At 45.7% G+C, this 22,280-nt stretch overlaps 1 protein-coding gene across 1 annotated transcript in view; it reads right to left on the bottom strand.

The window, feature by feature from the left end:
- The window catches only part of LOC139242929 (uncharacterized), a 297,685-nt gene that overhangs the window by 266,578 nt on the left and 8,827 nt on the right, over window positions 1-22,280 (bottom strand). The window contains exons 2-3 of the mRNA XM_070870565.1: window positions 19,189-19,281; window positions 17,290-17,421 (exon numbers count right to left, since the gene is read on the bottom strand). Coding sequence (XP_070726666.1) covers window positions 17,290-17,421; window positions 19,189-19,264 — 208 coding nt within the window. The 5' untranslated portion in view covers window positions 19,265-19,281. The remainder of the gene's footprint in view (window positions 1-17,289; window positions 17,422-19,188; window positions 19,282-22,280) is intronic.

Raw genomic sequence — 22,280 nt, forward strand, 5'->3', positions numbered from 1 at the left:
GATTGGACATTTCTTTAAAAAAAATGGGCGATAATTACTAAAATTACAAAACAATTACACTGAGGCTGCGGGTTGCGCTTAGGAGAAGAAAACCACAAAAAATATTTTCAAAAAACATAACATAACAACCTCTCTGCCTCTATCTTGTCTATCCCTTTCATTATTTTGAATGTTTCTATAAGATCACCCCTCATCCTTCTGAACTCCAACGAGTAAAGACCCAGTCTACTCAATCTATCATCATAAGGTAACCCCCTCATCTCCGGAATCAGCCTAGTGAATCGTCTCTGTACCCCTTCCAAAGCTAGTATATCCTTCCTTAAGTAAGGTGACCAAAACTGCACGCAGTACTCCAGGTGCGGCCTCACCAATACCCGATACAGTTGCAGCAGGACCTCCCTGCTCTTGTACTCCATCCCTCTCGCAATGAAGGCCAACATTCAATTTGCCTTCCTGATTACCTGCTGCATCTGCAAATTAACTTTTTGGGATTCATGCACATGGACTCCCAGGTCCCTCTGCACCGCAGCATGTTGTAATTTCTCCCCATTCAAATAATATTCCCTTTTACTGTTTCCCCCCCCTTCCCCCCCCCCCCCCCAAGGTGGATGACCTCAATTTTACAACATTGTATTCCATCTGCCAAACCTTAGCCCATTCGCTTAACCTATCTAAATCTCTTTGCAGCCTCTCTGTGTCCTCTACACAACCCGCTTTCCCACTAATCTTTGTGTCATCTGCAAATTTTGTTACACTACACTCTGTCCCCTCTTCCAGGTCATCTATGTATATTGTAGACAGTTGTGGTCCCAGCACCGATCCCTGTGGCACACCACTAACCACCGATTTCCAACCCGAAAAGGACCCATTTATCCCGACTCACTGCTTTCTGTTCGCCAGCCAATTCTCGATCCATGCTAATATATTTCCACTGACCCTGCGTACCTTTATCTTCTGCAGTAACCTTTTGTGTGGCGCCTTATCGAATGCTTTTTGGAAATCTAAATACACCGCATCCATCGGTACACCTCTATCCACCATGCTCGTTATATCCTCAAAGAATTCCACTAAATTAGTTAAACCAGATTTCCCCTTCATGAATCCATGCTGCGTCTGCTTGATTGCACTATTCCTATCTAGATGTCTCGCTATTTCTTCCTTAATGATAGCCTCAAGCATTTTCCCCACTAGATGTTAAACTAACCGGCCGATAGTTATCTGCCTTTTGTCTGCCCCCTTTTTTAAACAGAGGCATTAAATTAGCTGCTTTCCAATCCGCTGGTGCCTCCCCAGAGTCCAGAGAATTTTGGTAGATTATAACGAATGCATCTGCTATAACTTCTGCCATCTCTTTTAATACCCTGAGATGCATTTCATCAGGACCAGGGGACTTGTCTACCTTGAGTCCCATTAGCCTGTCCAGCACTACCCCCCTAGTGATGGTGATTATCTCAAGGTCCTCCCTTCCCACATTCCCGTGACCAGCAATTTTTGGCATGGTTTTTGTGTCTTCCACTGTAAAGACCGAAGCAAAATAATTGTTTAAGGTCTCAGCCATTTCCACATTTCCCATTATTAAATCCCCCTTCTCATCTTCTAAGGGACCAACATTTACTTTAGTCACTCTCTTCCGTTTTATATATCGGTAAAAGCTTTTACTATCTGTTTTTATGTTTTGCGCAAATTTACTTTCGTAATCTATCTTTCCTTTCTTTATTGCTTTCTTAGTCATTCTTTGCTGAAAATGAAAAATGAGAAAAACATTCTCAGGACCATTTTCACTTCCATCACTGCAAGAAAATGTTAAAACAATGAGTAAAAACCCATTTACTTACCTTTTTTTGCAGGGTTACTTACTTATCGCCCAGCTTTGCTGATGCTCGTGGGTGATTTTTCCCCCAACTTACCTACGGGTCACCGCTGAGCCAAATATTGTGCCAGGGCGATCTGTGGACGGTGTACGACGGTGGTCTGTTCCCCAGCGGGACTTTGAAACTGTCGGGGGAACACAGCTGGGGAATTTTTCACCGACCCGGTTCTCGCCCAAAGCGGCCGATACCGCCGAGATACCGGGCGGGAAGCAATGAAAATTGTCGCATTTAAAGTACAGAAAAATACATTAAAGTAATTTCAACATTAAAAATCCTTTTATATAAAAGGTAAGTTTATTTTTAGACATTTTAAAACATGTAAATTTAAAAAGAATGTTTGTTTTAAATAATGAATTAAATTCTATTTATATTAATTTGAAATATGTAGTTTTTGAAAGTTATTTTCAGTGTGTGTGTTTTTGAGGGTATTCCCAGTCATGCTTATGATGGTTCCGGACATAGGGAGTTACTATAAGTATGAATGGGGATCCCACTACTCTGATAGGTTGGGCCGGCCCACATTATCTCAATGATGTATACGAAACCCGTACGCTTCTGGAATATGTGAGCCTCTATGAAGGTCTTCACATAGAGCCCCAGGATCGCAGGTCTCCGAACTTCCTGGATCACCAGATACTTTGGTGAAATGTTTGCGGTCGGAGGCATCCACCAGCGGAAAACCTGTGACCCCAATGTCCTGGAGTTTGCTGCAATAATTACGGCGAGTCTATCAGCAACGCCTGGTGTCCACACATGCGCAGTTAAACGTGGAAAACCAGATATACCATGCTCCTCCACAAGGTCTGCTGCTGCTGTTCTCACCGATAGACTCGGAATTGAAATCACTGTAATGGCGTGAACTTGCAATACTTACCCACTACCTCTGCACTAAAGTCGGATGTAAAAGATAGTGCTAGTGCACTCAGGACGACATGATATTTTGAAGTCTCATTCTATCAGAAGAAAACTAAATGTTGCAGATTTTAAATATATATATATATATATATATATAGTTTCAACTTTTTCTGTTTGTATTTTTTAATCTTTGTCCTTTTAATCCTATCTGTCGTCCTCAATCTTTCCTTTGCTTTCTCTACCTGCCGTGGTTCCATATTCCTTCATATCATTGTCGACCAAAAAGCTATCGATCGCAGGTCTTGTTTCACTCATTAAGGGGAAATAAATGTGAAGACATTAAAATAGAAATTATACTTCCTGGTTTGGACTCTGCGAGACTCTGAGGATTCTTCAATCTGATAGGTTGAAGAGCCTCAGTTCTCTCCAAAGATGTCATAAATCCACTGTAGAGGGCGCCATGCTGGAACAGAAGCATCATTATAGCATCTCTTCACTCCAAATCCAATCAAATCTTGGGGAACAGCTGTCAATGTTCCTTTGCCTCTATATCACGATCCTGCCAGATGTGTATAGGATTTCAGTGTATCAGGACCCTGCCAGGTGTGTATGGGGTTTCAGTGTATCGGGACCCTGCCAGGTGTGTATGGGGTTTCAGTGTATCAGGACCCTGCCAGGTGTGTATGGAGTTTCAGTGTATTGGGACCCTGCCAGGTGTGTATGGGGTTTCAGTGTATCAGGATCCTGCCAGTTGTGTATGGGGTTTCAGTGTATCAGGACCCTGTCAGGTGTGTATGGGGTTTCAGTGTATCAGGACCCTGTCAGGTGTGTATGGGGTTTCAGTGTATCAGGACCCTGCCAGGTGTGTATGGGGTTTCACAGTGTATCAGGATCCTGCCAGGTGTGTATGGGGTTTCAGTGTATCAGGATCCTGCCAGGTGTGTATGGGGTTTCAGTGTATCAGGATCCTGCCAGGTGTGTATGGGGTTTCAGTGTATCAGGATCCTGCCAGGTGTGTATGGGGTTTCAGTGTATCAGGATCCTGCCAGGTGTGTATGGGGTGTCAGTGTATCAGGACCCTGCCAGGTGTGTATGGGGTTTCAGTGTATCAGGATCCTGCCAGGTGTGTATGGGGTTTCACAGTGTATCAGGACCCTGCCAGGTGTGTATGGGGTTTCAGTGTATCTGGATCTTTCTAGGTCTGTGGGGGTTTTCACGTAGCATCACGATCCTGCCAGATGTGTATAAGATGTCCAAGTGATACTGATAAGCAAATGGATTCAGTGAACGATTGCAAGTTCGCATATTTATATGAAACAAATCTATATACAATAGTTGAGCTTCGATGCCAAATCTATGCAACATTGAATCTTATTTCCCTCGATCTTTGACATCCAGATTCCCAGATGCTAATAACGTCAAAACAGTTAAATATTCGGATTCTCAGAAGTGAAGTAAACAATTTGAAATCTGCATTTCATCACTTACCTTCCAGGTGACTTGGTACTTTGGATAAACCTCGTGCGATGTTCATGTAAACAAGTGGATCAGAACCTGTTTAAATCAAGTAACGGTCATGAAATCAGATATTATAGTAAAATCTGCAGTGTTTGAATCTGAAATTGAATTCAGTGGGTGATGTTACCGTACCGTGTTCCTGTATTTCTTTCAGTATTTTGTTCAACTTTGGTAACCTGTGGCGCATTTTGACAAAGGATTCCCACATCACCCTTTGGGCCTTAGAGCCTTTCTTCATCACCAGATTTAGGAGCAGTTTAGAACTGCCCGCCCGGTTTCCCTTCTCGGCGAGCTCAGTGACTTTCTGTAAAGGATAATAATGAATAGATTGAGGAGCGAAGTGAAATACAAATACCGAGAATGAGAAGCAAAGGATCTGCTCAGTGATGGGATCTCCCAGTTGTTTTGAGCACATAAGGCAGTCACTGGGCTGGGTACTGATCCATTCTGGACAGGGGCTGTATATTCTGTAAACCTGTTGATTCAGACATTAACAGCAAATAAATTTGATGAAACTAAAACAGAAAATCAGAACTATCGTTCTTGGAGAATCAGGAATTACTGACAATCTGCAGTTTTGATGGTAGTCGTTTTCTCTGCCCTGCAATATACAACATAACATCAGATTACTGATTGACAATATGATGCACTTGTTTGTCACACTGTGATTTACTGAGAAATAAAACAGCAGCCAATCTATCACTCATGTGCTTTTGTTCTAAGAATACCAACAATCTAATGACTTCAGTCTTGAATATGCTTATAACTTGACCATTAATAAACACGATAACAAGTCCAAACATCAATCACTTCTCTTTCAGTAACTGAAATGCCTGACACCCATTATTCTACATTCTCGCTGCCGGCATGAACCTCGAAAACTGGAGTCATGCATCCAGGACTTCCATCAACAACTTACATTTACATATTACTTTAATACAGAAAAGCTTCACTTCACAGAGGCAGAATTAGACACTGGGGCCTGAGGTAAAGCAGGATACGATATTAGAGGTGAGCAACACCCTGAGTAAAGGTAAATTTTGAAGAGAGGGAGGTGGAAAAGCGGGGGTTTTAATGGAGTGAATTCCAGAGCGTGGGACCCCAAGACAACTAAATGCTTGACCACCAGTGGTGGTGTGAACCAAGGGTTGCGTGAGGCCAGTTTTAGAGTAAGGGAGAATTATATTGGCACGGGAGGTTGTCGGCCTGCAAGAGCTTATAGAAATAGGGAAGGTCGATGCCAGGAATGTATTTGAATTGGAGGATGGAAATTTGAAATTGAAAGCATTGGATGACGGGGTGCCACCATATGAGAGCACAATTAATATAAAATTACAGATTGACTGAATTCAATTCCGTTATGTTCCCCCAGAGAGAGACCATCCACACCAAGAGCTCAGGGACCAGGAAATTACAGACTGAATGAGACCATTTTCCTGATCTACCCCTCGGGAGTGACCTTCCACACCCATAGCACAGGACCAGGAAATTACAGAGTGGACGAACCCAATTTCCTGATGTCACCCTGGCATGCATTGTTCATCAACAAGAGCAGAGGGACAGGTAATTGACCCACTTGAGTGGTTTTGAACAGTCCATGATAACAAATGATAAAGTGAGAGAAGATAGTTTAGGAGAGCAAAACAGCAATAAATATAAAACAGACAGTAAGAGCTTCTACAGGTATACAAACAGGAAGAGTGTAGCTAAAGTAAACGTTGGTCCCCGAGAGGATGAGACTGGGTAATCAATAATGGGAAACAGAGAAAGGGCGGTGACTTTGAACAAATATTTTGTATCGGTCTTAAGGTAGAAGACACTAAAAGTGTAGATGCTGAGAGGATGTTTCCCCTCGTGGAGGAATCTAGAACTAGTGGGTATAGTTTCAGAATAAGGGGTCGCCCATTTAAAACTGAGATGAGGAGGATTTTCTTCCCTCAGATGGTCGTGAATATTTGGAATTCTCTATCCCAGAGAGTTGTGGAGGCTGGGTCATTATATTTAAGGTGGAGATAGACAGATTTCGGAATGCTGAGTTATGGGTTATGGGGAGCGGGCGGGGAAGTGAAGTTGAGGCCAGGATCGGATTAGCCATGACCTTATTGAATGGCGGAGCAGGCTCGAGGGGCAAAGTGACCTACTCTTGCCCATATTTCTTATGTTCAAAGGAAATAAAATGCGCTTTAGAAATGTTATGCAGATACACGGAGATGTTACCAGGGATGAGGGGCATTGTTATGCATGGGATTGCATTAGAGTTGAGAAGATTAAGTGAGCAGTTGATGGAAGTCTTCAAGATTCTTAAAGCTTATGATTAAATAAATGTTTAGATTGTTTTCACTGTTTAGTCAGAGGCCACAAATGGAGGCTAATTCGAAGTATTAATGGTGATGTTGGATAACTGTATTTCTGTCATGGTTTTAAAATGCATAATTTATTCCTGGAAACGGTTGCAGAACCAAATCGATAAATTGTTGTAATAGATAATTCGATTGTTGTCAGAAAGCGTAAGGTGAGCGTATCTGCTGTGAGAAGGAGGTTGGGGATAGACCAGGTTGGATATCAACTGTAAAGGGTAGTGACTACGAGGTTGAGATTAGACGAGGTGTAATATTAATGCAAATGGGTAGTGACCAGGAAGTTAGGATTAGATTAGTGAGCAGGTGACCGAGGTCAAGAGGAGGAGGTTGGGATTCGAGTGGGTGGGATATTAATGGTAATGGACAGTGAGCAGGTTGGGATTAGACTGGATGGAATATTGCACCTCCCCTTTTTCTAGTCTGCCGCCATTCAGATAATGTTCTGCCTTCGTGTTTTTGCCCCCAAAATAGATAACCTCACATTTATCTACATTTTACTGCATCTGCCATGTATTTGCCCACTCACCTAATCTGTCCAAGTCACCCTGCAGCCTCTTAGCATCCTCCTCACAGCTCACACCGCCACCCAGTTTAGTGTCATCCGCAAACTTGGAGATAGTACACTCTATTCCTTCATCCAAATCATTAATGTATATTGTAAAGAGCTGGGGTCCCAATGCTGAGTCCTGTGGCACCCCCCTAGTAACTGCCTGCCACTCTGAAAAGGACCCGTTTAGCCCGATTCTCTGCTTCCTGTCTGCCAGCCAGTTCTCTATCCACTTCAGTACATCACCCCCAATACCATGCGCTTTGATTTTGCACACCAATCTCTTGTGCGGGACCTTGTCAAAAGCCTTTTGAAAGTCCAAATACACCACATCCACTGGTTCTCCCTTGTCCACTCTATTGTTACATCCTCAAAAAATTCCAGAAGTTTGATCAAGCATGATTTCCCTTTCATTAATCCATGCTGACTCGATCCGATCCTGTCACTGCTTTCCAAATGGGCTGCTGTTTCATCCTTAATGATTGATTCCAACATTTTCCCCACTACCGATGTCAGGCTAACCGATTTATAATTACCCGCTTTCTCTCTCCCTCCCTTTTTAAAATGTGGCGTTACATTAGTTACCCTCCAGTCCATAGCAACTGATCCAGAGTCGATAGATTGTTGGAAAATGATCACCAATGCATCCACTATTTCTAGGGCCACTTCCTCAAGTACTCTGGGATGCAGACTTTCGGGACCCGGGGATTTATCGGCCTTTAATCCCATCAATTTCCCTAACACAATTTCCCGCCTAATCAGGATATCTTTCAGTTCCTCATTCTCACTAGACCCACTGTTCCCTAGTACATTCGGAAGGTTATTTGTATCTTCCTTTGTGAAGACAGAACCGAAGTACTGGTTCAATTGGTCTGCCATTTCTTTGTTCCCATTATAAATTCACCTGAATCCGACTGCAAGGGACCTACGTTTGTCTTTACTAATCTTTTTCTCTTCACATATTTATAGAAGCTTTTGCAATCAGTTTTTATGTTCCCTGCAAGCTTCCTCTCGTACTCTATTTTCCCCTTCTTAATTAAACCCTTAGTCCTCCTCTGTTGAATTCTAAATTTCTCCCAGTCCTCAGGTTTGCTGCTTTTTCTAGCCAATTTATATGTCTCTTCCTTGGTTTTAACACTATCCTTGATTTCCCTTGTTAGCCATGGTTGAGCCACCTTCCCAGTTTTTTTAAAGGATCTTTGCTAAACCCATAAGCGATTATTTTGATATCCAGCAGTTCCCCGATTTACTATTAAATACTTTCCTGGTCATTCAACTTATGACCTTCCCATAAACTCCTGTCTGTTGTGTCTCTGGTCTCTCCTATTCCCAGTACCATTGAAACCGTTTACCTTTGTTTTTAGTCCACACGAGTAATAGCCGAACAGTTCCCTTGTCCTTTGTACAGATACTGATGGGACAAGGTGTGTATTTACAACACTTCACATCATTGTATCCCATTCACAATATTTGTAATTTTATCAATTTCATTCCTATTGTTGTGGTTCATGTTCTGGAACATTCCATGTTTCTAACATTTATTTCAACAATTCACGCTGGCAGTGAATAAAGCTAATCAGGAGTTTGGTTGCTTGAACAAGACATTTTTGAGATGAAAGAGGGAGATAATGCGCCCACTTTATAAACCATTGCTGTGACCGCACTTATACTTTGTGAAGGTCCGGTTGCCTCAGTACAAAGGTTATCGCAGCTATTGAAGAGAGCAGCTAGAATGATTGAGAGGGTGGACAGGTTGGATTAGAAGGAACGATTGTCTAAAGTGGGCATGTTAACACTGGAAAAGAGACGATTGAGAAGTGATCTGATTGCTGTTTCACTTTGTTCACTACAGTAGAAACAGAGGACACTGCCTGCGCTTGAAGGAGAGTAAATTCAAAACTAATCTGCAGAAACAATATTTCAGTGAGGGAAATGGTGAATCTGGGGATTGGGCTGCCTCGGGAGACTGTGGAAGCAGTTAATGTTGATTCATTAAAAGGCAAATTAGATTTATTTCTAAAAATCACATTTTGAATTGCAGTATATGAGTAATTCGAGTTATGACATGTGGTAAGTGCAGCATGGTTGTGAGAAACAGATGACCTTGTACCTATGGTTCCCAAAGCTCTCCACCACTGGGGCTTTCCTCACCTCATGTCTGGCTCTGTTGTAGACTCACTGATTATAGATCGATCAGTCAACTACTCCATGATCATTGTAGCATGCGACTACCAGGATGCTAAACGGCGAGCTCGGTACATCTTGGCATTTTTTTCATCGAGTAACTATGTTCCTATCTCACATTCTGTCAGCTCGGTGATGGTGGAATAAACTAAACTCATTCTGTGTCCCTCCCACTTACGTGATATTCTTGTCCACTGAAATGGTCCTCGCCTGTTAACCAGAGACCGAGTCCCTCCACACCCTCTTCAATCGCCTGTTCTAGTCTGTCCCGGTAGAATTTCGTCAACTGCAACAATTGGTCATCGTTGCACTGTGTCAAGAGCTGAGTGATTGTAGAGTTTGGATCTGTGAAGTCAAACGGAGAAAATTAAACACATTATCGACTTTCTATCCGGGCTGCAACATTTCCTCTCAAATGAAAGGAAGGCTCCTGCAGGCCACATTCTGAAAACGTACATATACACAAGTTCTATATAGTCACCTTAAAGACAGTGTTCACATTTGTCAAACTTGAATTAGCTTCAGCTCATGGGTTCCAGCCTCCCCTGATCATCGCCTGTATCTGTAATTATTCCCGAATTCCACCTCGAAATACAGATTCCAAGAGTTTGCTCACAACGCAGCCTCCCCCTCTGTCATCCCCACTGTTCGAAAGCTGGAAAAACACTCCAAAAATGTGCTGTTTCCCTTCCTATTCCTTAACTGTATAACTATTGATTCTACATTACAAAACTCCCGGGAACATCCTTATATTCTAGCCCCGTCATAAAACACATTATTAATCCTGGAACACAGTACATTTCACCCTCCTCAAAATGTTATCAGTGTGATTTCACCCGGAGTTTTGTTCTAAACTAAGTCCTGTCTCACAGTTAATGGACCACAACATCATCATCACCATCATCGGCTGTCCCTCGGAATCGAGGAGAACTTGCTTCCATTCCCAAAGTGAGTTCTTTGATGGCTGAACAGTCCGATACGAGAGCCACAGACCCTGTTACAGCTGGGACAGACATTCGTCGAGGGAAGGGGTGGGTGGGGCTGGTTTGCCGCGCGCTCCTTCCGCTGCCTGCGCTTGTCCTCTTCACGCTCTTTGCGTTGAAACACGAAGAGCTCAGAGCCCTCCCAGATGGACTTTCTCCACCTCGGGCGGTCTGCGACCAGGGTCTCCTGGGTGTCAGTGGTGATGTCGCATTTTACCAGCGAGGCTTTGAGGGTGTCCTTATAACGTTTCTGCTGTCCTCCTTTGGCTCGTTTACCATGAAGGAGCTCTGCATAAAGCATTTGCTTAGGGAGTCTCGTATCTGGCATGCGTACTATGTGGCCTGCCCAGTGAAGCTGATCGAGTGTGGTCAGTGCTTCAATACTGGGGATGTTAGCCTGGACAAGGACACTGATGTTGGTGCGCCTGTCCTCCCAGGGGATTTGCAGGATCTTGCGGAGACATCGTTGGTGATATATCTCCAGCGACTTGAGGTGCCTTCTATACATGGTCCATGTCTCAGATCCATACAGGAGGGCGGGTATTACTACAGCCCTGTCGACCATGAGCTTGGTGGTAGATTTGAGGGCCTGGTCTTCAAACACTCTTTTCCTCAGACGGCCGAAGGCTGCACTGGCGCAATGGAGGCGATGCTGAATCTCCGCATCAATGTCTGCCTTTGTTGATTAGAGGCTCCCAAGATATGGGAAATGGTCCACGTTGTCCAGGGCTGCGCCGTGGATCTTGATGATTGGAGGGCAGTGGTGACAGGCTGGTGGAGGACCTTTGTCTTACGGACGTTAAGCATAAGGCCCATGCTTTCATCTACCTCAGTAAATACATTGACTATATCCTGGAGTTCAGCCTCTGAATGTGCACAGACGCAGGCGTCGTCCGCATACTGCAGCTTAACGACAGAGGTTGGGGTGATCTTGGACCTGGCCTGGAGGTGGCGTAGGTTAAACAGCTTCCCACTGGTTCAGTAGTTTAGTTCCACTCCAGCGGGGAGCTTGTTGATTGTGAGGTAGAGCATGGCGGCGAGGAAGATTGAGAAGAGGGTTGGAGCGATGACACAGCCCTGTTTGATCCCGGTCTGGACGTGGATTGGGTCTATAATGGATCCGTTGGTAAGAAACATAGAAAATAGGTGCAGGAGTAGGCCATTCGGCCCTTCAAGCCTGCACCGCCATTCAATGTGTTCATGGCAACTTCATTACCCCATTCCAGCTTTCTCACTATACCCCTTGATCCCCGAGTAGTAAGGACTACATCTAACTCCTTTTTGAATATATTTAGTGAATTGGCCTCAACAACTTTCTGTGGTGGAGAATTCCACAGGTTCACCACTCTCTGGGTAAAGAAGTTTCTCCTCATCTCGGTCCTAAATGGCTTACCCCTTATCTTTAGACTGTGACCCCTGGTTCTGGACTTCCCCAACATTGGGAACATTCTTCCTGCATCTAACCTGTCTAAACCCATCATAATTTTAAATGTTTCTATGAGATCCCCTCTCATTCTTCTGAACTCCAGTGAATACAAGCCCAGTTGATCCAGTCTTTCTTGATATGTCAGTCCAAACATCCCGGGAATCAGTCTGGTGAACCTTCGCTGCACTCCCTCAATAGCAAGAATGTCCTTCCTCAAGTTAGGAGACCAAAACTGTACACAGTACTCCAGGTGTGGCTTCACCAAGGCCCTGTACAACTGTAGTAACACCTCCCTGCTCCTGTACTCAAATCCCCTCGCTATGAAGGCCAACATGCCATTTGCTTTCTTAACCGCCTGCTGTACCTGCATGCCAACCTTCAATGATTGATGTACCATGACACCCAGGTCTCATTGCACCTCCCCTTTTCCTAATCTGTCACCATTCAGATAATAGTCTGTCTCTCTGTTTTTACCACCAAAGTGGATAACCTCACATTTATCCACATTATACTTCATCTGCCATTCATTTGCCCACTCACCTAACCTATCCAAATCACTCTGCAGCCGCATAGCATCCTCCTCGCAGTTCACACTGCCACCAAACTTAGTGTCATCTGCAAATTTGGAGATACTATATTTAATCCCCTCGTCTAAATCATTAATGTACAATGTAAACAGCTGGGGCCCCAGCACAGAACCTTGCGGTACCCCACTAGTCACTGCCTGCCACTCTGAAAAGTACCCATTTACTCCTACTCTTTGCTTCCTGTCTGCCAACCAGTTCTCAATCCACGTCAGCACACTACCCCCAATCCCATGTGCTTTAGCTTTGCACATTAATCTCTTGTGTGGGACCTTGTCGAAAGCCTTCTGAAAGTCCAAATATACCACATCAACTGGTTCTCCCTTGTCCACTCTACTGGAAACATCCTCAAAAAATTCCACAAGATTCGCCAAGCATGATTCCCCTTTCGCAAATCCATGCTGACTTGGACCTATTTTGTCACCTCTTTGGATTACGGCCTGCATGTCATCGTGAAGCAGGCGAAGGATGTTGACAAACTTTTGTGGGCATTCGAAACGGAGGAGGATGCTCCATGGACCCTCACGGTTGACAGTGTCAAACATCTTTGTAAGATCGAAAAAGGCCATGTATAAGGCCTGGCGCTGCTCCCTGCATTTTTCCTGCAATTGGCGCGCTGCAAAGGTCATGTCTGTTGTGCCCCGTAGGGGACGAAATCCGCATTGTATTGCCCCTTGTGTAGTGTCGTGTAGTGTATTACCCACGCTGTACTTGCCACTAGGTGATCGGGAGAGGTCTGGGCGCCGACGGAGACCTTGTATATCGTGGGAGTACACTCAGCAGCTTCTGTCCCTGGCCGAAGGGACCCTGTACCAGCAGCTTCTGTCCCTGGCTGAAGGGACCCTGTACCAGCCGCTTCTGTCCCTGGCTGAAGGGACCCTGTACCAGCAGCTTCTGTCCCTGGCCAAAAGGACTCTGCACCGGATTCGGGGGACGTCTAACCGGCCGAAGGGACTCCGGGACGACCTGCCAAAGGGACCCGAGGACGTTGAACCGGCTGAAGGGACTCCAATGCCGGTGCTCAATCCGCCAAAGGGACCCCGAGGCCGGCGCTGAACCGGCTGAAGGGACCGAGGCGTGGTGTCGTCTTATACCCCCAACCAACTTTTAATTAATTTTTAAACTTTTAGCCAACTTTTAAACTTAATAAACAATTTGGGAGAACTTTAAGGACATACATTTTAGACTCTCAATCGAAATACTTTTAAATATCTATTATTAATCTACATCTTTGACTTTTAACAACCCTTAGAAACTTTAAAAAAACTTAACAACCCTTAGAAACTCTTGAAATAAATTGGGAATCTATATCAACTTTTAACTTTTAAAATAACTTTTGAAGTCACCTTCCTAATGCCTGCCCCCCAACCCAGCCTCGGGCCGTCTACCATCAATGGCTCTACCCGGCACCGAGCTTGCGACCAACACTTGTCCGGAGGCAATTAAGCTTATCGAGCTGTGCCTGGTCTCCAGTTGTCTTGGACCCCCTTGCCACTGGACCAAGACCTTGAACAGCTAAGCCCGTGTGGTTGCCGATGTATAGCGGCCACCCCACGTTAAAAGAGCTCACGCACAGGCATCTTCCACTTCGTCAGTATGAAGTTCGGGACCTGGAACGTCAGGACCCTCACGGACAATCCCAACAGCAACAGGCCAGAACGCCGCACCGCCATAGTTGCCCGGGAACTCGGACGTTTGGACATTGACATCGCCGCCCTAAGCGAGACCCGGTGGGCAGGGGAAGGAACACGGTGGAGGTTACACCTTCTTCTGGAAAAGGAAACCAGAGGCAGAACGCCGCCTTCATGGAGTCGTCTTTGCCGTCAAGAATGAGCTGGTCGACTGCCTCAAAGACTCCCCCTGTGGGGTTAACGAACGCCTCATGACTCTCCGTATCACCCTATCTCGGAACCAATGTACCACAGTCATCAGTGCATACGCCCCAACACTCGATGCAACGGATGAGGCTAAAGAGGGATTTTATTCCAATCTCGAGACATCCTTGTCCCGCTTCCCCACGGGCGATAAATTGATCCTCCTGGGTGATTTTATTGTCAGGGTCGGCAAAGACACAGCCCTCAGGGGCGGCGTGATTGGCAGAGAGGGGGTAGGGAAAGCCAACTCCAGCGGTACCCTACTCCTGACAAAATGTCTAGAACATGAACTTCTCATCACCAACACCGTGTTCCGCCAGAGGGACAAATACAAGGCATCGTGACAACACCCTCGCTCCAAACACTGGCACCTGCTTGACAATGTCAGCGCTCGAGCCAGGGATCGCAAGGATGTGCGCATCACCCGCGCCATGACAGGAGCTGACGACTGCTGGACGGACCGTCTAATTCGATCCATCATCAACATTAACGTAGCCCCAAAGCAGAGGGGACAGCAGAAGCAATTCCACAAAAATGTTAATGCCGGGGCACTTAGAGACCCAGCTAAGAGAGCCCTATACAGCCAGCGCCTCACAGCCAATCTGGCGTGCCTTGATGACCCTGAGATGCTGAATGCCCATAGTGCTTGGTCTGCCCTCCAGGCCTCTATAACCAGTGCCTGTAAAGAGACACTTGGTCACTCAACCAGAAAACATCAGGACTGGTTTGATGAAAATGATCAAGAGATCGAAGAACTAATAGATCGCAAGCGCAAAGCACTTCTGAGCCTCAACAACAGCCCAACTTGGAAGCTGCAAAACAACATTACAGACGGCTTAAGGCTGAGGTCCAACAAAAAACCCAGGACCTAAAGAACAGGTGGTGGATGAAGAAAGCACAGGAGATACAACGACTGGTTGACAGCCACGATATGCGCGGATTCTTCACTGCAGTCAAGGCCACCTACGGTCCAAACTCCCAAGGTCACACCCCACTCCTGGCCAAGAACGGGGAAACACTCATCAAGGACACCGAGGCTGTCAGGGCCCGATGGAAGGAGCACTTTGAAGAGCTCCTCAATCGAGACTCTGCCTTTGACTCGAGTGTTCTCGATTCCATCCCGCAGCATGCGACCGGCCATCAACTCAGTGAAACTCCAATGTTGCACGAGGTAGGCAAAGCCATAAAACAGTTTAACAATAACAACGCTACGAGTGCGGATGGAATCCCTGCTGAGGCGCTAAAATATGGCGGGGAGGCACTGTTGGCGTGGATACATGATCTCATCTCTCTCATCTGGAGGGAGGAGAGCATGCCGGGAGATCCGAGAGATGCAGTGAGAGATGGGTGACCACATCACCCAGAAGGACAAGGGCAGAATGTGCACAGGAACAGCGTTACCTCCAAGTTACACACTATCCGGACACGTCAGCGATTATTCATTGTCGCCGGGTCAAAATCACGGACTGTCCTGATTATCCGTTTCTGTTCCAACAGTTTTATTAATTCCACTCTCTTCTCAAATCCAGATATTTCCCACCCCCCAGTCACCAGCTGATACACCTGGCCACTGCCACATTCACTATTTCTGCAAACCCATTGTTGTTCACTGGTTCAGATCGTGACCTTCCCTTCCCTTCTCCCTGAACTCACCCCAGTGCCCCAGGAACATGAACCCTTCAATTCCCTTCCCCCTGAACTCACCCTAGTGCCCCAGGAACATGAACCTTTCCCTTCCCTTCTCCCTGAACTCACCCTAGTGCCCCAGGAACATGAACCCTTCCCTTCCCTTCTCCCTGAACTCACCCTAGTGTCCCAGGAACATGAACCCTTCCCTTCCCTTCTCCCTGAACTCACCCTAGTGCCCCAGGAACATGAACCTTTCCCTTCCCTTCTCCCTGAACTCACCCTAGTGTCCCAGGAACATGAACCCTTCCCTTCCCTTCCTGAACTCACCCTAGTGCCCCAGGAACATGAACCCTTCCCTTCCCTTCCCCCTGAACTCACCCTAGTGCCCCAGGAACATGAACCCTTCCCTTCTCCCTGAACTCATCCTAGTACCCCAGGAACATGAACCCTTCCCTTCTCCCTGAACCCACTCTAGTGCCCCAGGAACATGAACCCTTCCCTCCTGCTCCAGCCCTGCAGCCCCACATTGACCTGCCTTATATTTCACTCTGCAGGGAAATGTGGAGTGGGTGATCATTGATGGATTCAATAATCCTGCACTCGGTTTTACAGTCTGGCCGTATTGTATTATATTATTTATAGATTTGTGTTGATTGGTTGAGCTTTGACATCTTATGAATTTGATATCTATCCACATATAAAATCTGAGTGTGATTCCTCTGGTCTCTATGGGCAGTGATGCTGTCGTGAGTCCATGGAGATGTGACCTGGTTGGGGTGAGAGAGGGTGAAATGCACAAGAGGCCAGAGTCGGAGGAACAGAGAGATCTTGGTGGTGGGGGATTGTAGACCTCGAGTATGTTACAGAGACAGGGAGGGCCGAGACCATGAATGGGGTTCAAACGTGGATGAGAGTTTTAAGTCGGAGGAGCTGGGGGACCGGGAGACACTGTAGGTTCACAAGGACAGGAATGATCGGTGAGCAGGGTTTTGATGAACTGACATTTACGGTGTGTGAAAGGAGCAAAGCTGCTGTTCATCTGTTCCACCGTCACAGGTCCACCGCAGCTCCCCACCGACCCGGCCCCTATACCCCAATGACCTGGCCCCACACCTATACCCCACTGACCCGGTCCCACACCTATACCCCACTGACCTGGCCCCACACCTATACCCCACTGACCCGGCCCCACACCTATACCCCACTGACCCGGTCCCAGTATCCACCAATATGTTTTCATTCCTCTCAAAATGTTATAATCAGGATCGTTCCACTCTGAGTCCTGTTCAATACTAATTCCTGTCTCAGTTAATAGATCACAGAACCCAGAAGCTGAAGAGCACAAGGTGCTTGGGAACACCATCGCCTCCCATTTCCCTCCAAGTCACACACCATCCCAACTTGGACATATATCGTCGTCCATCATCATCGCTGGGTCAACATCATGGAAACCCGTACCCAAGTGTTCCTGTTCCAACAGTGCTGCAGCTCCCATTTCCATCCTGCTCCCCGTAAGGTAAAGTGTCGGATCTTCTCCCCTGTTTGGACCTTCAGCCATGGTGGTGACAGGTGTTGCCACCACCTGAGGCTCTGTAATAAATATAATATAAAAGGGGGATTAGAGGGAAATATTAAAGTGAGAAGAAAAACGTTTCCTTGTTAAACATGATACCCAGTCCCTCCCCCATCAGTACAACAGCAGTTAGCTCTGGGATCGAGCATTTCCCGAGTGTTACGATCAAGTCTCTACATCAGGTGTGACACAGACAGCTGCCCAGTGAAATCCAGTGAGTCCCGCTGATCTCCACAACCCAGTTCCAGACGGGCTCCCGTCGGCCGAGACTGCACACTGGGAGCGCCCATTAGTGAGATTTACTCACAGCGCAGGCCCAAACCAGCCTTATTCCTGAGGTAGGGAATATTCTGCAGGGAAATGTGGAGTGGGTGATCATTGATAAATGTCTGACAGCATTGTATTATTTTATTTATAGACGTGTTGATTGGTATTTTATGAAAATGATATCTGTCCAATATAAAATATACAGCTGGGTGTGATTCCTCTGGTCTCTATGGGCAGTGATGCTGTCGTGTGTCCATAGAGATGTGACCTGGTTGGGGTGAGAGAGGGTGAAATGCACAAGAGGCCAGAGTCGGAGGAACAGAGAGATCTTGGTGGTGGGGGATTGTAGGCCTCGAGTATGTTACAGAGACAGGGAGGGCCGAGACCATGAATGGGGTTTAAACGTGGATAAGAGTTTGAAGTCGGAGGAGCTGGGGGACCGGGAGACACTGTAGGTTCACAAGGATAGGAATGATCGATGAGCAGGGTTTTGATGAACTGACGTTTACGGTGGGTGAAAAGGAGAAAAGTCTGCCCGGAGAGCATTAGAACATCGAGCTTACAGGGATAAACGCATGGGTGATGTTTCAGCAGCACATGGGCTGAGCAGGGAGAATGATGGGCGATGTTACCGAGGAGGGAGTAGGGGGACTTTGTGAGGAGGGGATCGGGTCGGAAGCTCAGCTTGGTGACACACAGAACACTGAGATTGTGAACAATCCGAGACAATGGCTGGGACGGGAATAGAATTTTCTAAGAGATTGTATAAAATGTATTCCCTGTATCAGAAGGTGTTGCTGCCAATGGACGGCTGAATATACAGATAGGAATTTGCAGTGAATCGGGGAGAGTTCTGGTAATTGAGGAGGGAAGGGTTGAGTGTGCTGGGGAAATAGGTGAGAGTAATGATATAAATAGTTAGTTGGTTTATTTTAGGTATTGTGTGTGAGGGTATTGAACTTCCTGCATTGTAGCCATGTCATGGAGATATATTTCTGGCACTGACGCGTTCTGCCACCTCTCCCCACTCGCAGATTGCCTGGATATCTTTATCGCCGCTTGGTAGACAGAAGAAGTCCCTATTCCTGGTGACCACCTCCTGCAAAACCTCGAATCAATGTGCGGAAACAGGCAGCCTTTGCGGGGTCTGCTGTGCCGGCCATTGGCCACAATCTTCACTTACAGTTGCCTACAGCCAAAGTGCTCCTCCACTTTGAGCTGTAAGTTGCCATTATTTGGCGCCAGCAATGGTGAAATTGACGGCCATCATTCTGCGAGCGGCCAGTGCGCAGCGCAAGTGGTGCTGACAACCCGCTTATTTTATTTAAATTAAAGGGACTGGGCATTAAGACTTTGCTTGTGACCACGTGACTTTGTGCGTGTTCAAAGAACGCTGCCCATTCTACACACAAAGCAATTTCTACCCCATTAGCATTTCTGTCAAAAAAAGGGCCCACACCTGCTCCTATTTCTTATGTTTAATAAATCTCCGGGAGAAGGCGTCGCTTCACACTTACCGGTTCCTGCGGCCTGAGCACTTTCCCGAGGAGCAGATTCTTGAATCTGACTTTGTTTGTTTGATGAATTCTCCATCTCTGTTCATTTGTTATCTGAAAAACATTTCATTCCAGGTTATAGCAGAGTGTAAAGTCCCTCATCACTGGTACCTTTCTAGTAAATATCTTCCGCACCCTCTCCAAGGCCTGGACATCCTTCCTGAAGTGAGGTGCCCAGAATTGAACACAACATGCCAGATGAGGCCTATCCAGTGTTTGTAAAGATTTGACATAATCTTCTTGATTTTTTACTCCATTAATAAAGCCAAAGACCCCACACACATTTTTAACAGGCTTCTCGCCTTGTCATGCCACAGTAAACAGGTTGGGTACAAGAACATGGAGTAAATTAGCGAGAGACATAAAAATATATTGTAAATGTTTCTATAGATATGCAAATAAGAAGAGATTAGTGAACGTGAACATGGGCCCATTAGAGGCAGAGACAGGAGAAATTATAATGAGCAATAAGGAAATGGCAGACATTAAACAAATACTTCGTATCTGTCTTCACAGCAGAAGACACGAAAAACATTCTGGAAATAATGGAGAACCAAGGGTCTAGAGAGAATGAGGAACTTAAAGAAATCAGTATAAGTAAAGACATAATACTGGAGAAATTAATGGGACTAAGTGACGACAAATCCCTTGGACCCGACGACCTGCATCCTAGGATTTTACAAGAGATAGTGGATGCACTGGTATTAATCTTACACAATTCCCTCGATTCTAGAACAGCTCCCAAGGTTTGGAAGGTAGCAAACATAACCCCGCTATTTCAGAAAGGAGGAATAGAGAAAACAGGGAACTATAGGCCAGTTAGCCTGACAATTGTAGTAGGCAAAATGCTAGAGTCTATTATTAGGGACGTGGTAACAGGACACTTAGAACATCATATTATAAGGCAAAGTCAACATGGTTTGATGAAAGGGAAATCGTGTTTGACAAAGCTGTTGAGTTTTTTGAAGATGTAACTAGTAGGATGGCTAACGGGGAACCAGTGGATGTGATGTATTTGGAATTTCAAAAAGCATTCGATAAGGTGCCACGCAAGAGGTTATCACACAAAATCAGGACTCATGGGATTGGGGGTAATATATGAGCATGGATTGAGGATTGGTGAATAGACAGAAAGCAGAGATTACAAATCAACTCGACTTATTAGAGTTAGCAGACTGTAACTAGCGGGGTACCTTAAGCATCAGTGCTTGGGCCTCAGCTAGTTACAATCAATATTAATGACTTAGATGAAGGGACTGAGTATAACATATCCAAGTTTGCTGATAATACAATGTTAGGTGGGAAAGTAAGCTGCAAAGAGGATGCAGAGAGGCTGCAGAGAGATATAGACAGGTTGACTGAGTGGGCAAGAACATGGCAAATGGAACACAAAGTGGGGAAGTTGAAGTTATCCACTTTGGTGGGAAAAACAAAAAGCTGAATATGTTTTGGAATGGCAAGAGACTGGGAAATGTTTGCATTCAGAGTGTACTTGTACATGAATCACAGAATGTTAACATGCAGGTACAGCTAGCAATTAGGAAACAAATGGTGTGTTAGCTTTTGTTACAAAAGAGTAATGAAGTCTTCCTACAATATACAGGGCATTGGTGTGGCAACACCTGGAGTACGGTGTACAGTCTGATCTCCTTACCCAGGGAAAGACAGACTTGAATTAGAGAGAGTACAACTAATGTTCATTAGACTGGTTCATGGTGTCAGGGGATTGTCCAATGAGGAGAGATTGAGTAGACTAGTTCTATATCGAAGAATGAGAGGTGATCTCATTGAAACATATACAATTCTTAAGGGGTTTGACAGGGTTAATGGTAAGATGTTTCCTCTGGCTGGGGAATCTAGAACACAGGGTCACAGTCCCAAAATAAGGGCTTGCTGATTGAGGACTGAGATGAGAAGACATTTCTTCACTCAAAAGGTTATGCATCTTTGGAATTCTCTACCCCAGAGAGCTGTGAATGCTCAGTCGTATATTCAAGACAAAGGTGGATAATTTTTTGGAAACTAAGTGAATTAAGGGATATGGGGATAGTGCGGGAAGATGGACTTGAGGTAGAAGATCAGCCATGATCTTGTTACACCTCTAACCTCTCATTTAAAATTCTTGCTCTCTATCATCTACCCAAGTGCCAAAAAAGTTATTCCTGATATTTCTTCACTACATTCCATCCTCTGCACCGAACGACCTCTCATCCTCGGTGACATCAACCACCATTTCAATTCATCATGCACTCTCTCCTCTGGGTTCACTAGCCTCCCATCCTCCCTTAATCTTTCCCTCCACATAAACTCCCCAACCCATATTCACAGCCACCCCTCCATCGTGTCAATCACAGATAAGGTCTCTCTGACCACTTCCTTGTATCGCTCACCACCCACATAAGCCTTCCAACCTTCCCCCATTCCGACCTCCTTCTGTGTCTGCCCCTGGAAAAACTCCCTCTCAACTCACTTACAACTGCACTTATCAACTCCCAACTATCCAGCCTTGGGCCCTCAATTCACCATGACATTTCTGCAGCTACTGATTTGCTCAATAACACTCACCACCACCATGATGTCCTAGTTCCTGTTAAAACACTGACTCTCTCACCCTTGCCGTTCCCCCTGGTACAGCCCTGATCTTCACTCCCGTCAGTCCAGGGGACGCAGACCTGAAAGGATATGGAGGACAACTGGTTTAGCCATTCAACAGCAGATCCGGCTAGACCACAGAAAGCATTATTTGGTCCTGCTCTCGTCTGCTAAAACAAAGAAATGGCAGACCAATTGAACAAGTACTTTGGTTCGGTATTCACTAAGGAGGACACAAACAACCTTCCGGATATAAAAAGGGGTCAGAGGGTCTCATAAGGAGGAGTAACTGAGGGAAATCTTTATTAGTCGGGAAATTGTGTTGGGGAAATTGATGGGATTGAAGGCCGATAAATCCCCAGGGCCTGATGGACGGCATCCCAGAGTACTTAAGGAGGTGGCCTTGGAAATAGCGGATGCATTGACAGTCATTTTCCAACATTCCATTGACTCTGGATCAG

The sequence above is a fragment of the Pristiophorus japonicus genome, unplaced genomic scaffold (assembly GCF_044704955.1).
Source record: "Pristiophorus japonicus isolate sPriJap1 unplaced genomic scaffold, sPriJap1.hap1 HAP1_SCAFFOLD_154, whole genome shotgun sequence".
In the NCBI taxonomy this organism is placed as follows: domain Eukaryota; kingdom Metazoa; phylum Chordata; class Chondrichthyes; family Pristiophoridae; genus Pristiophorus; species Pristiophorus japonicus.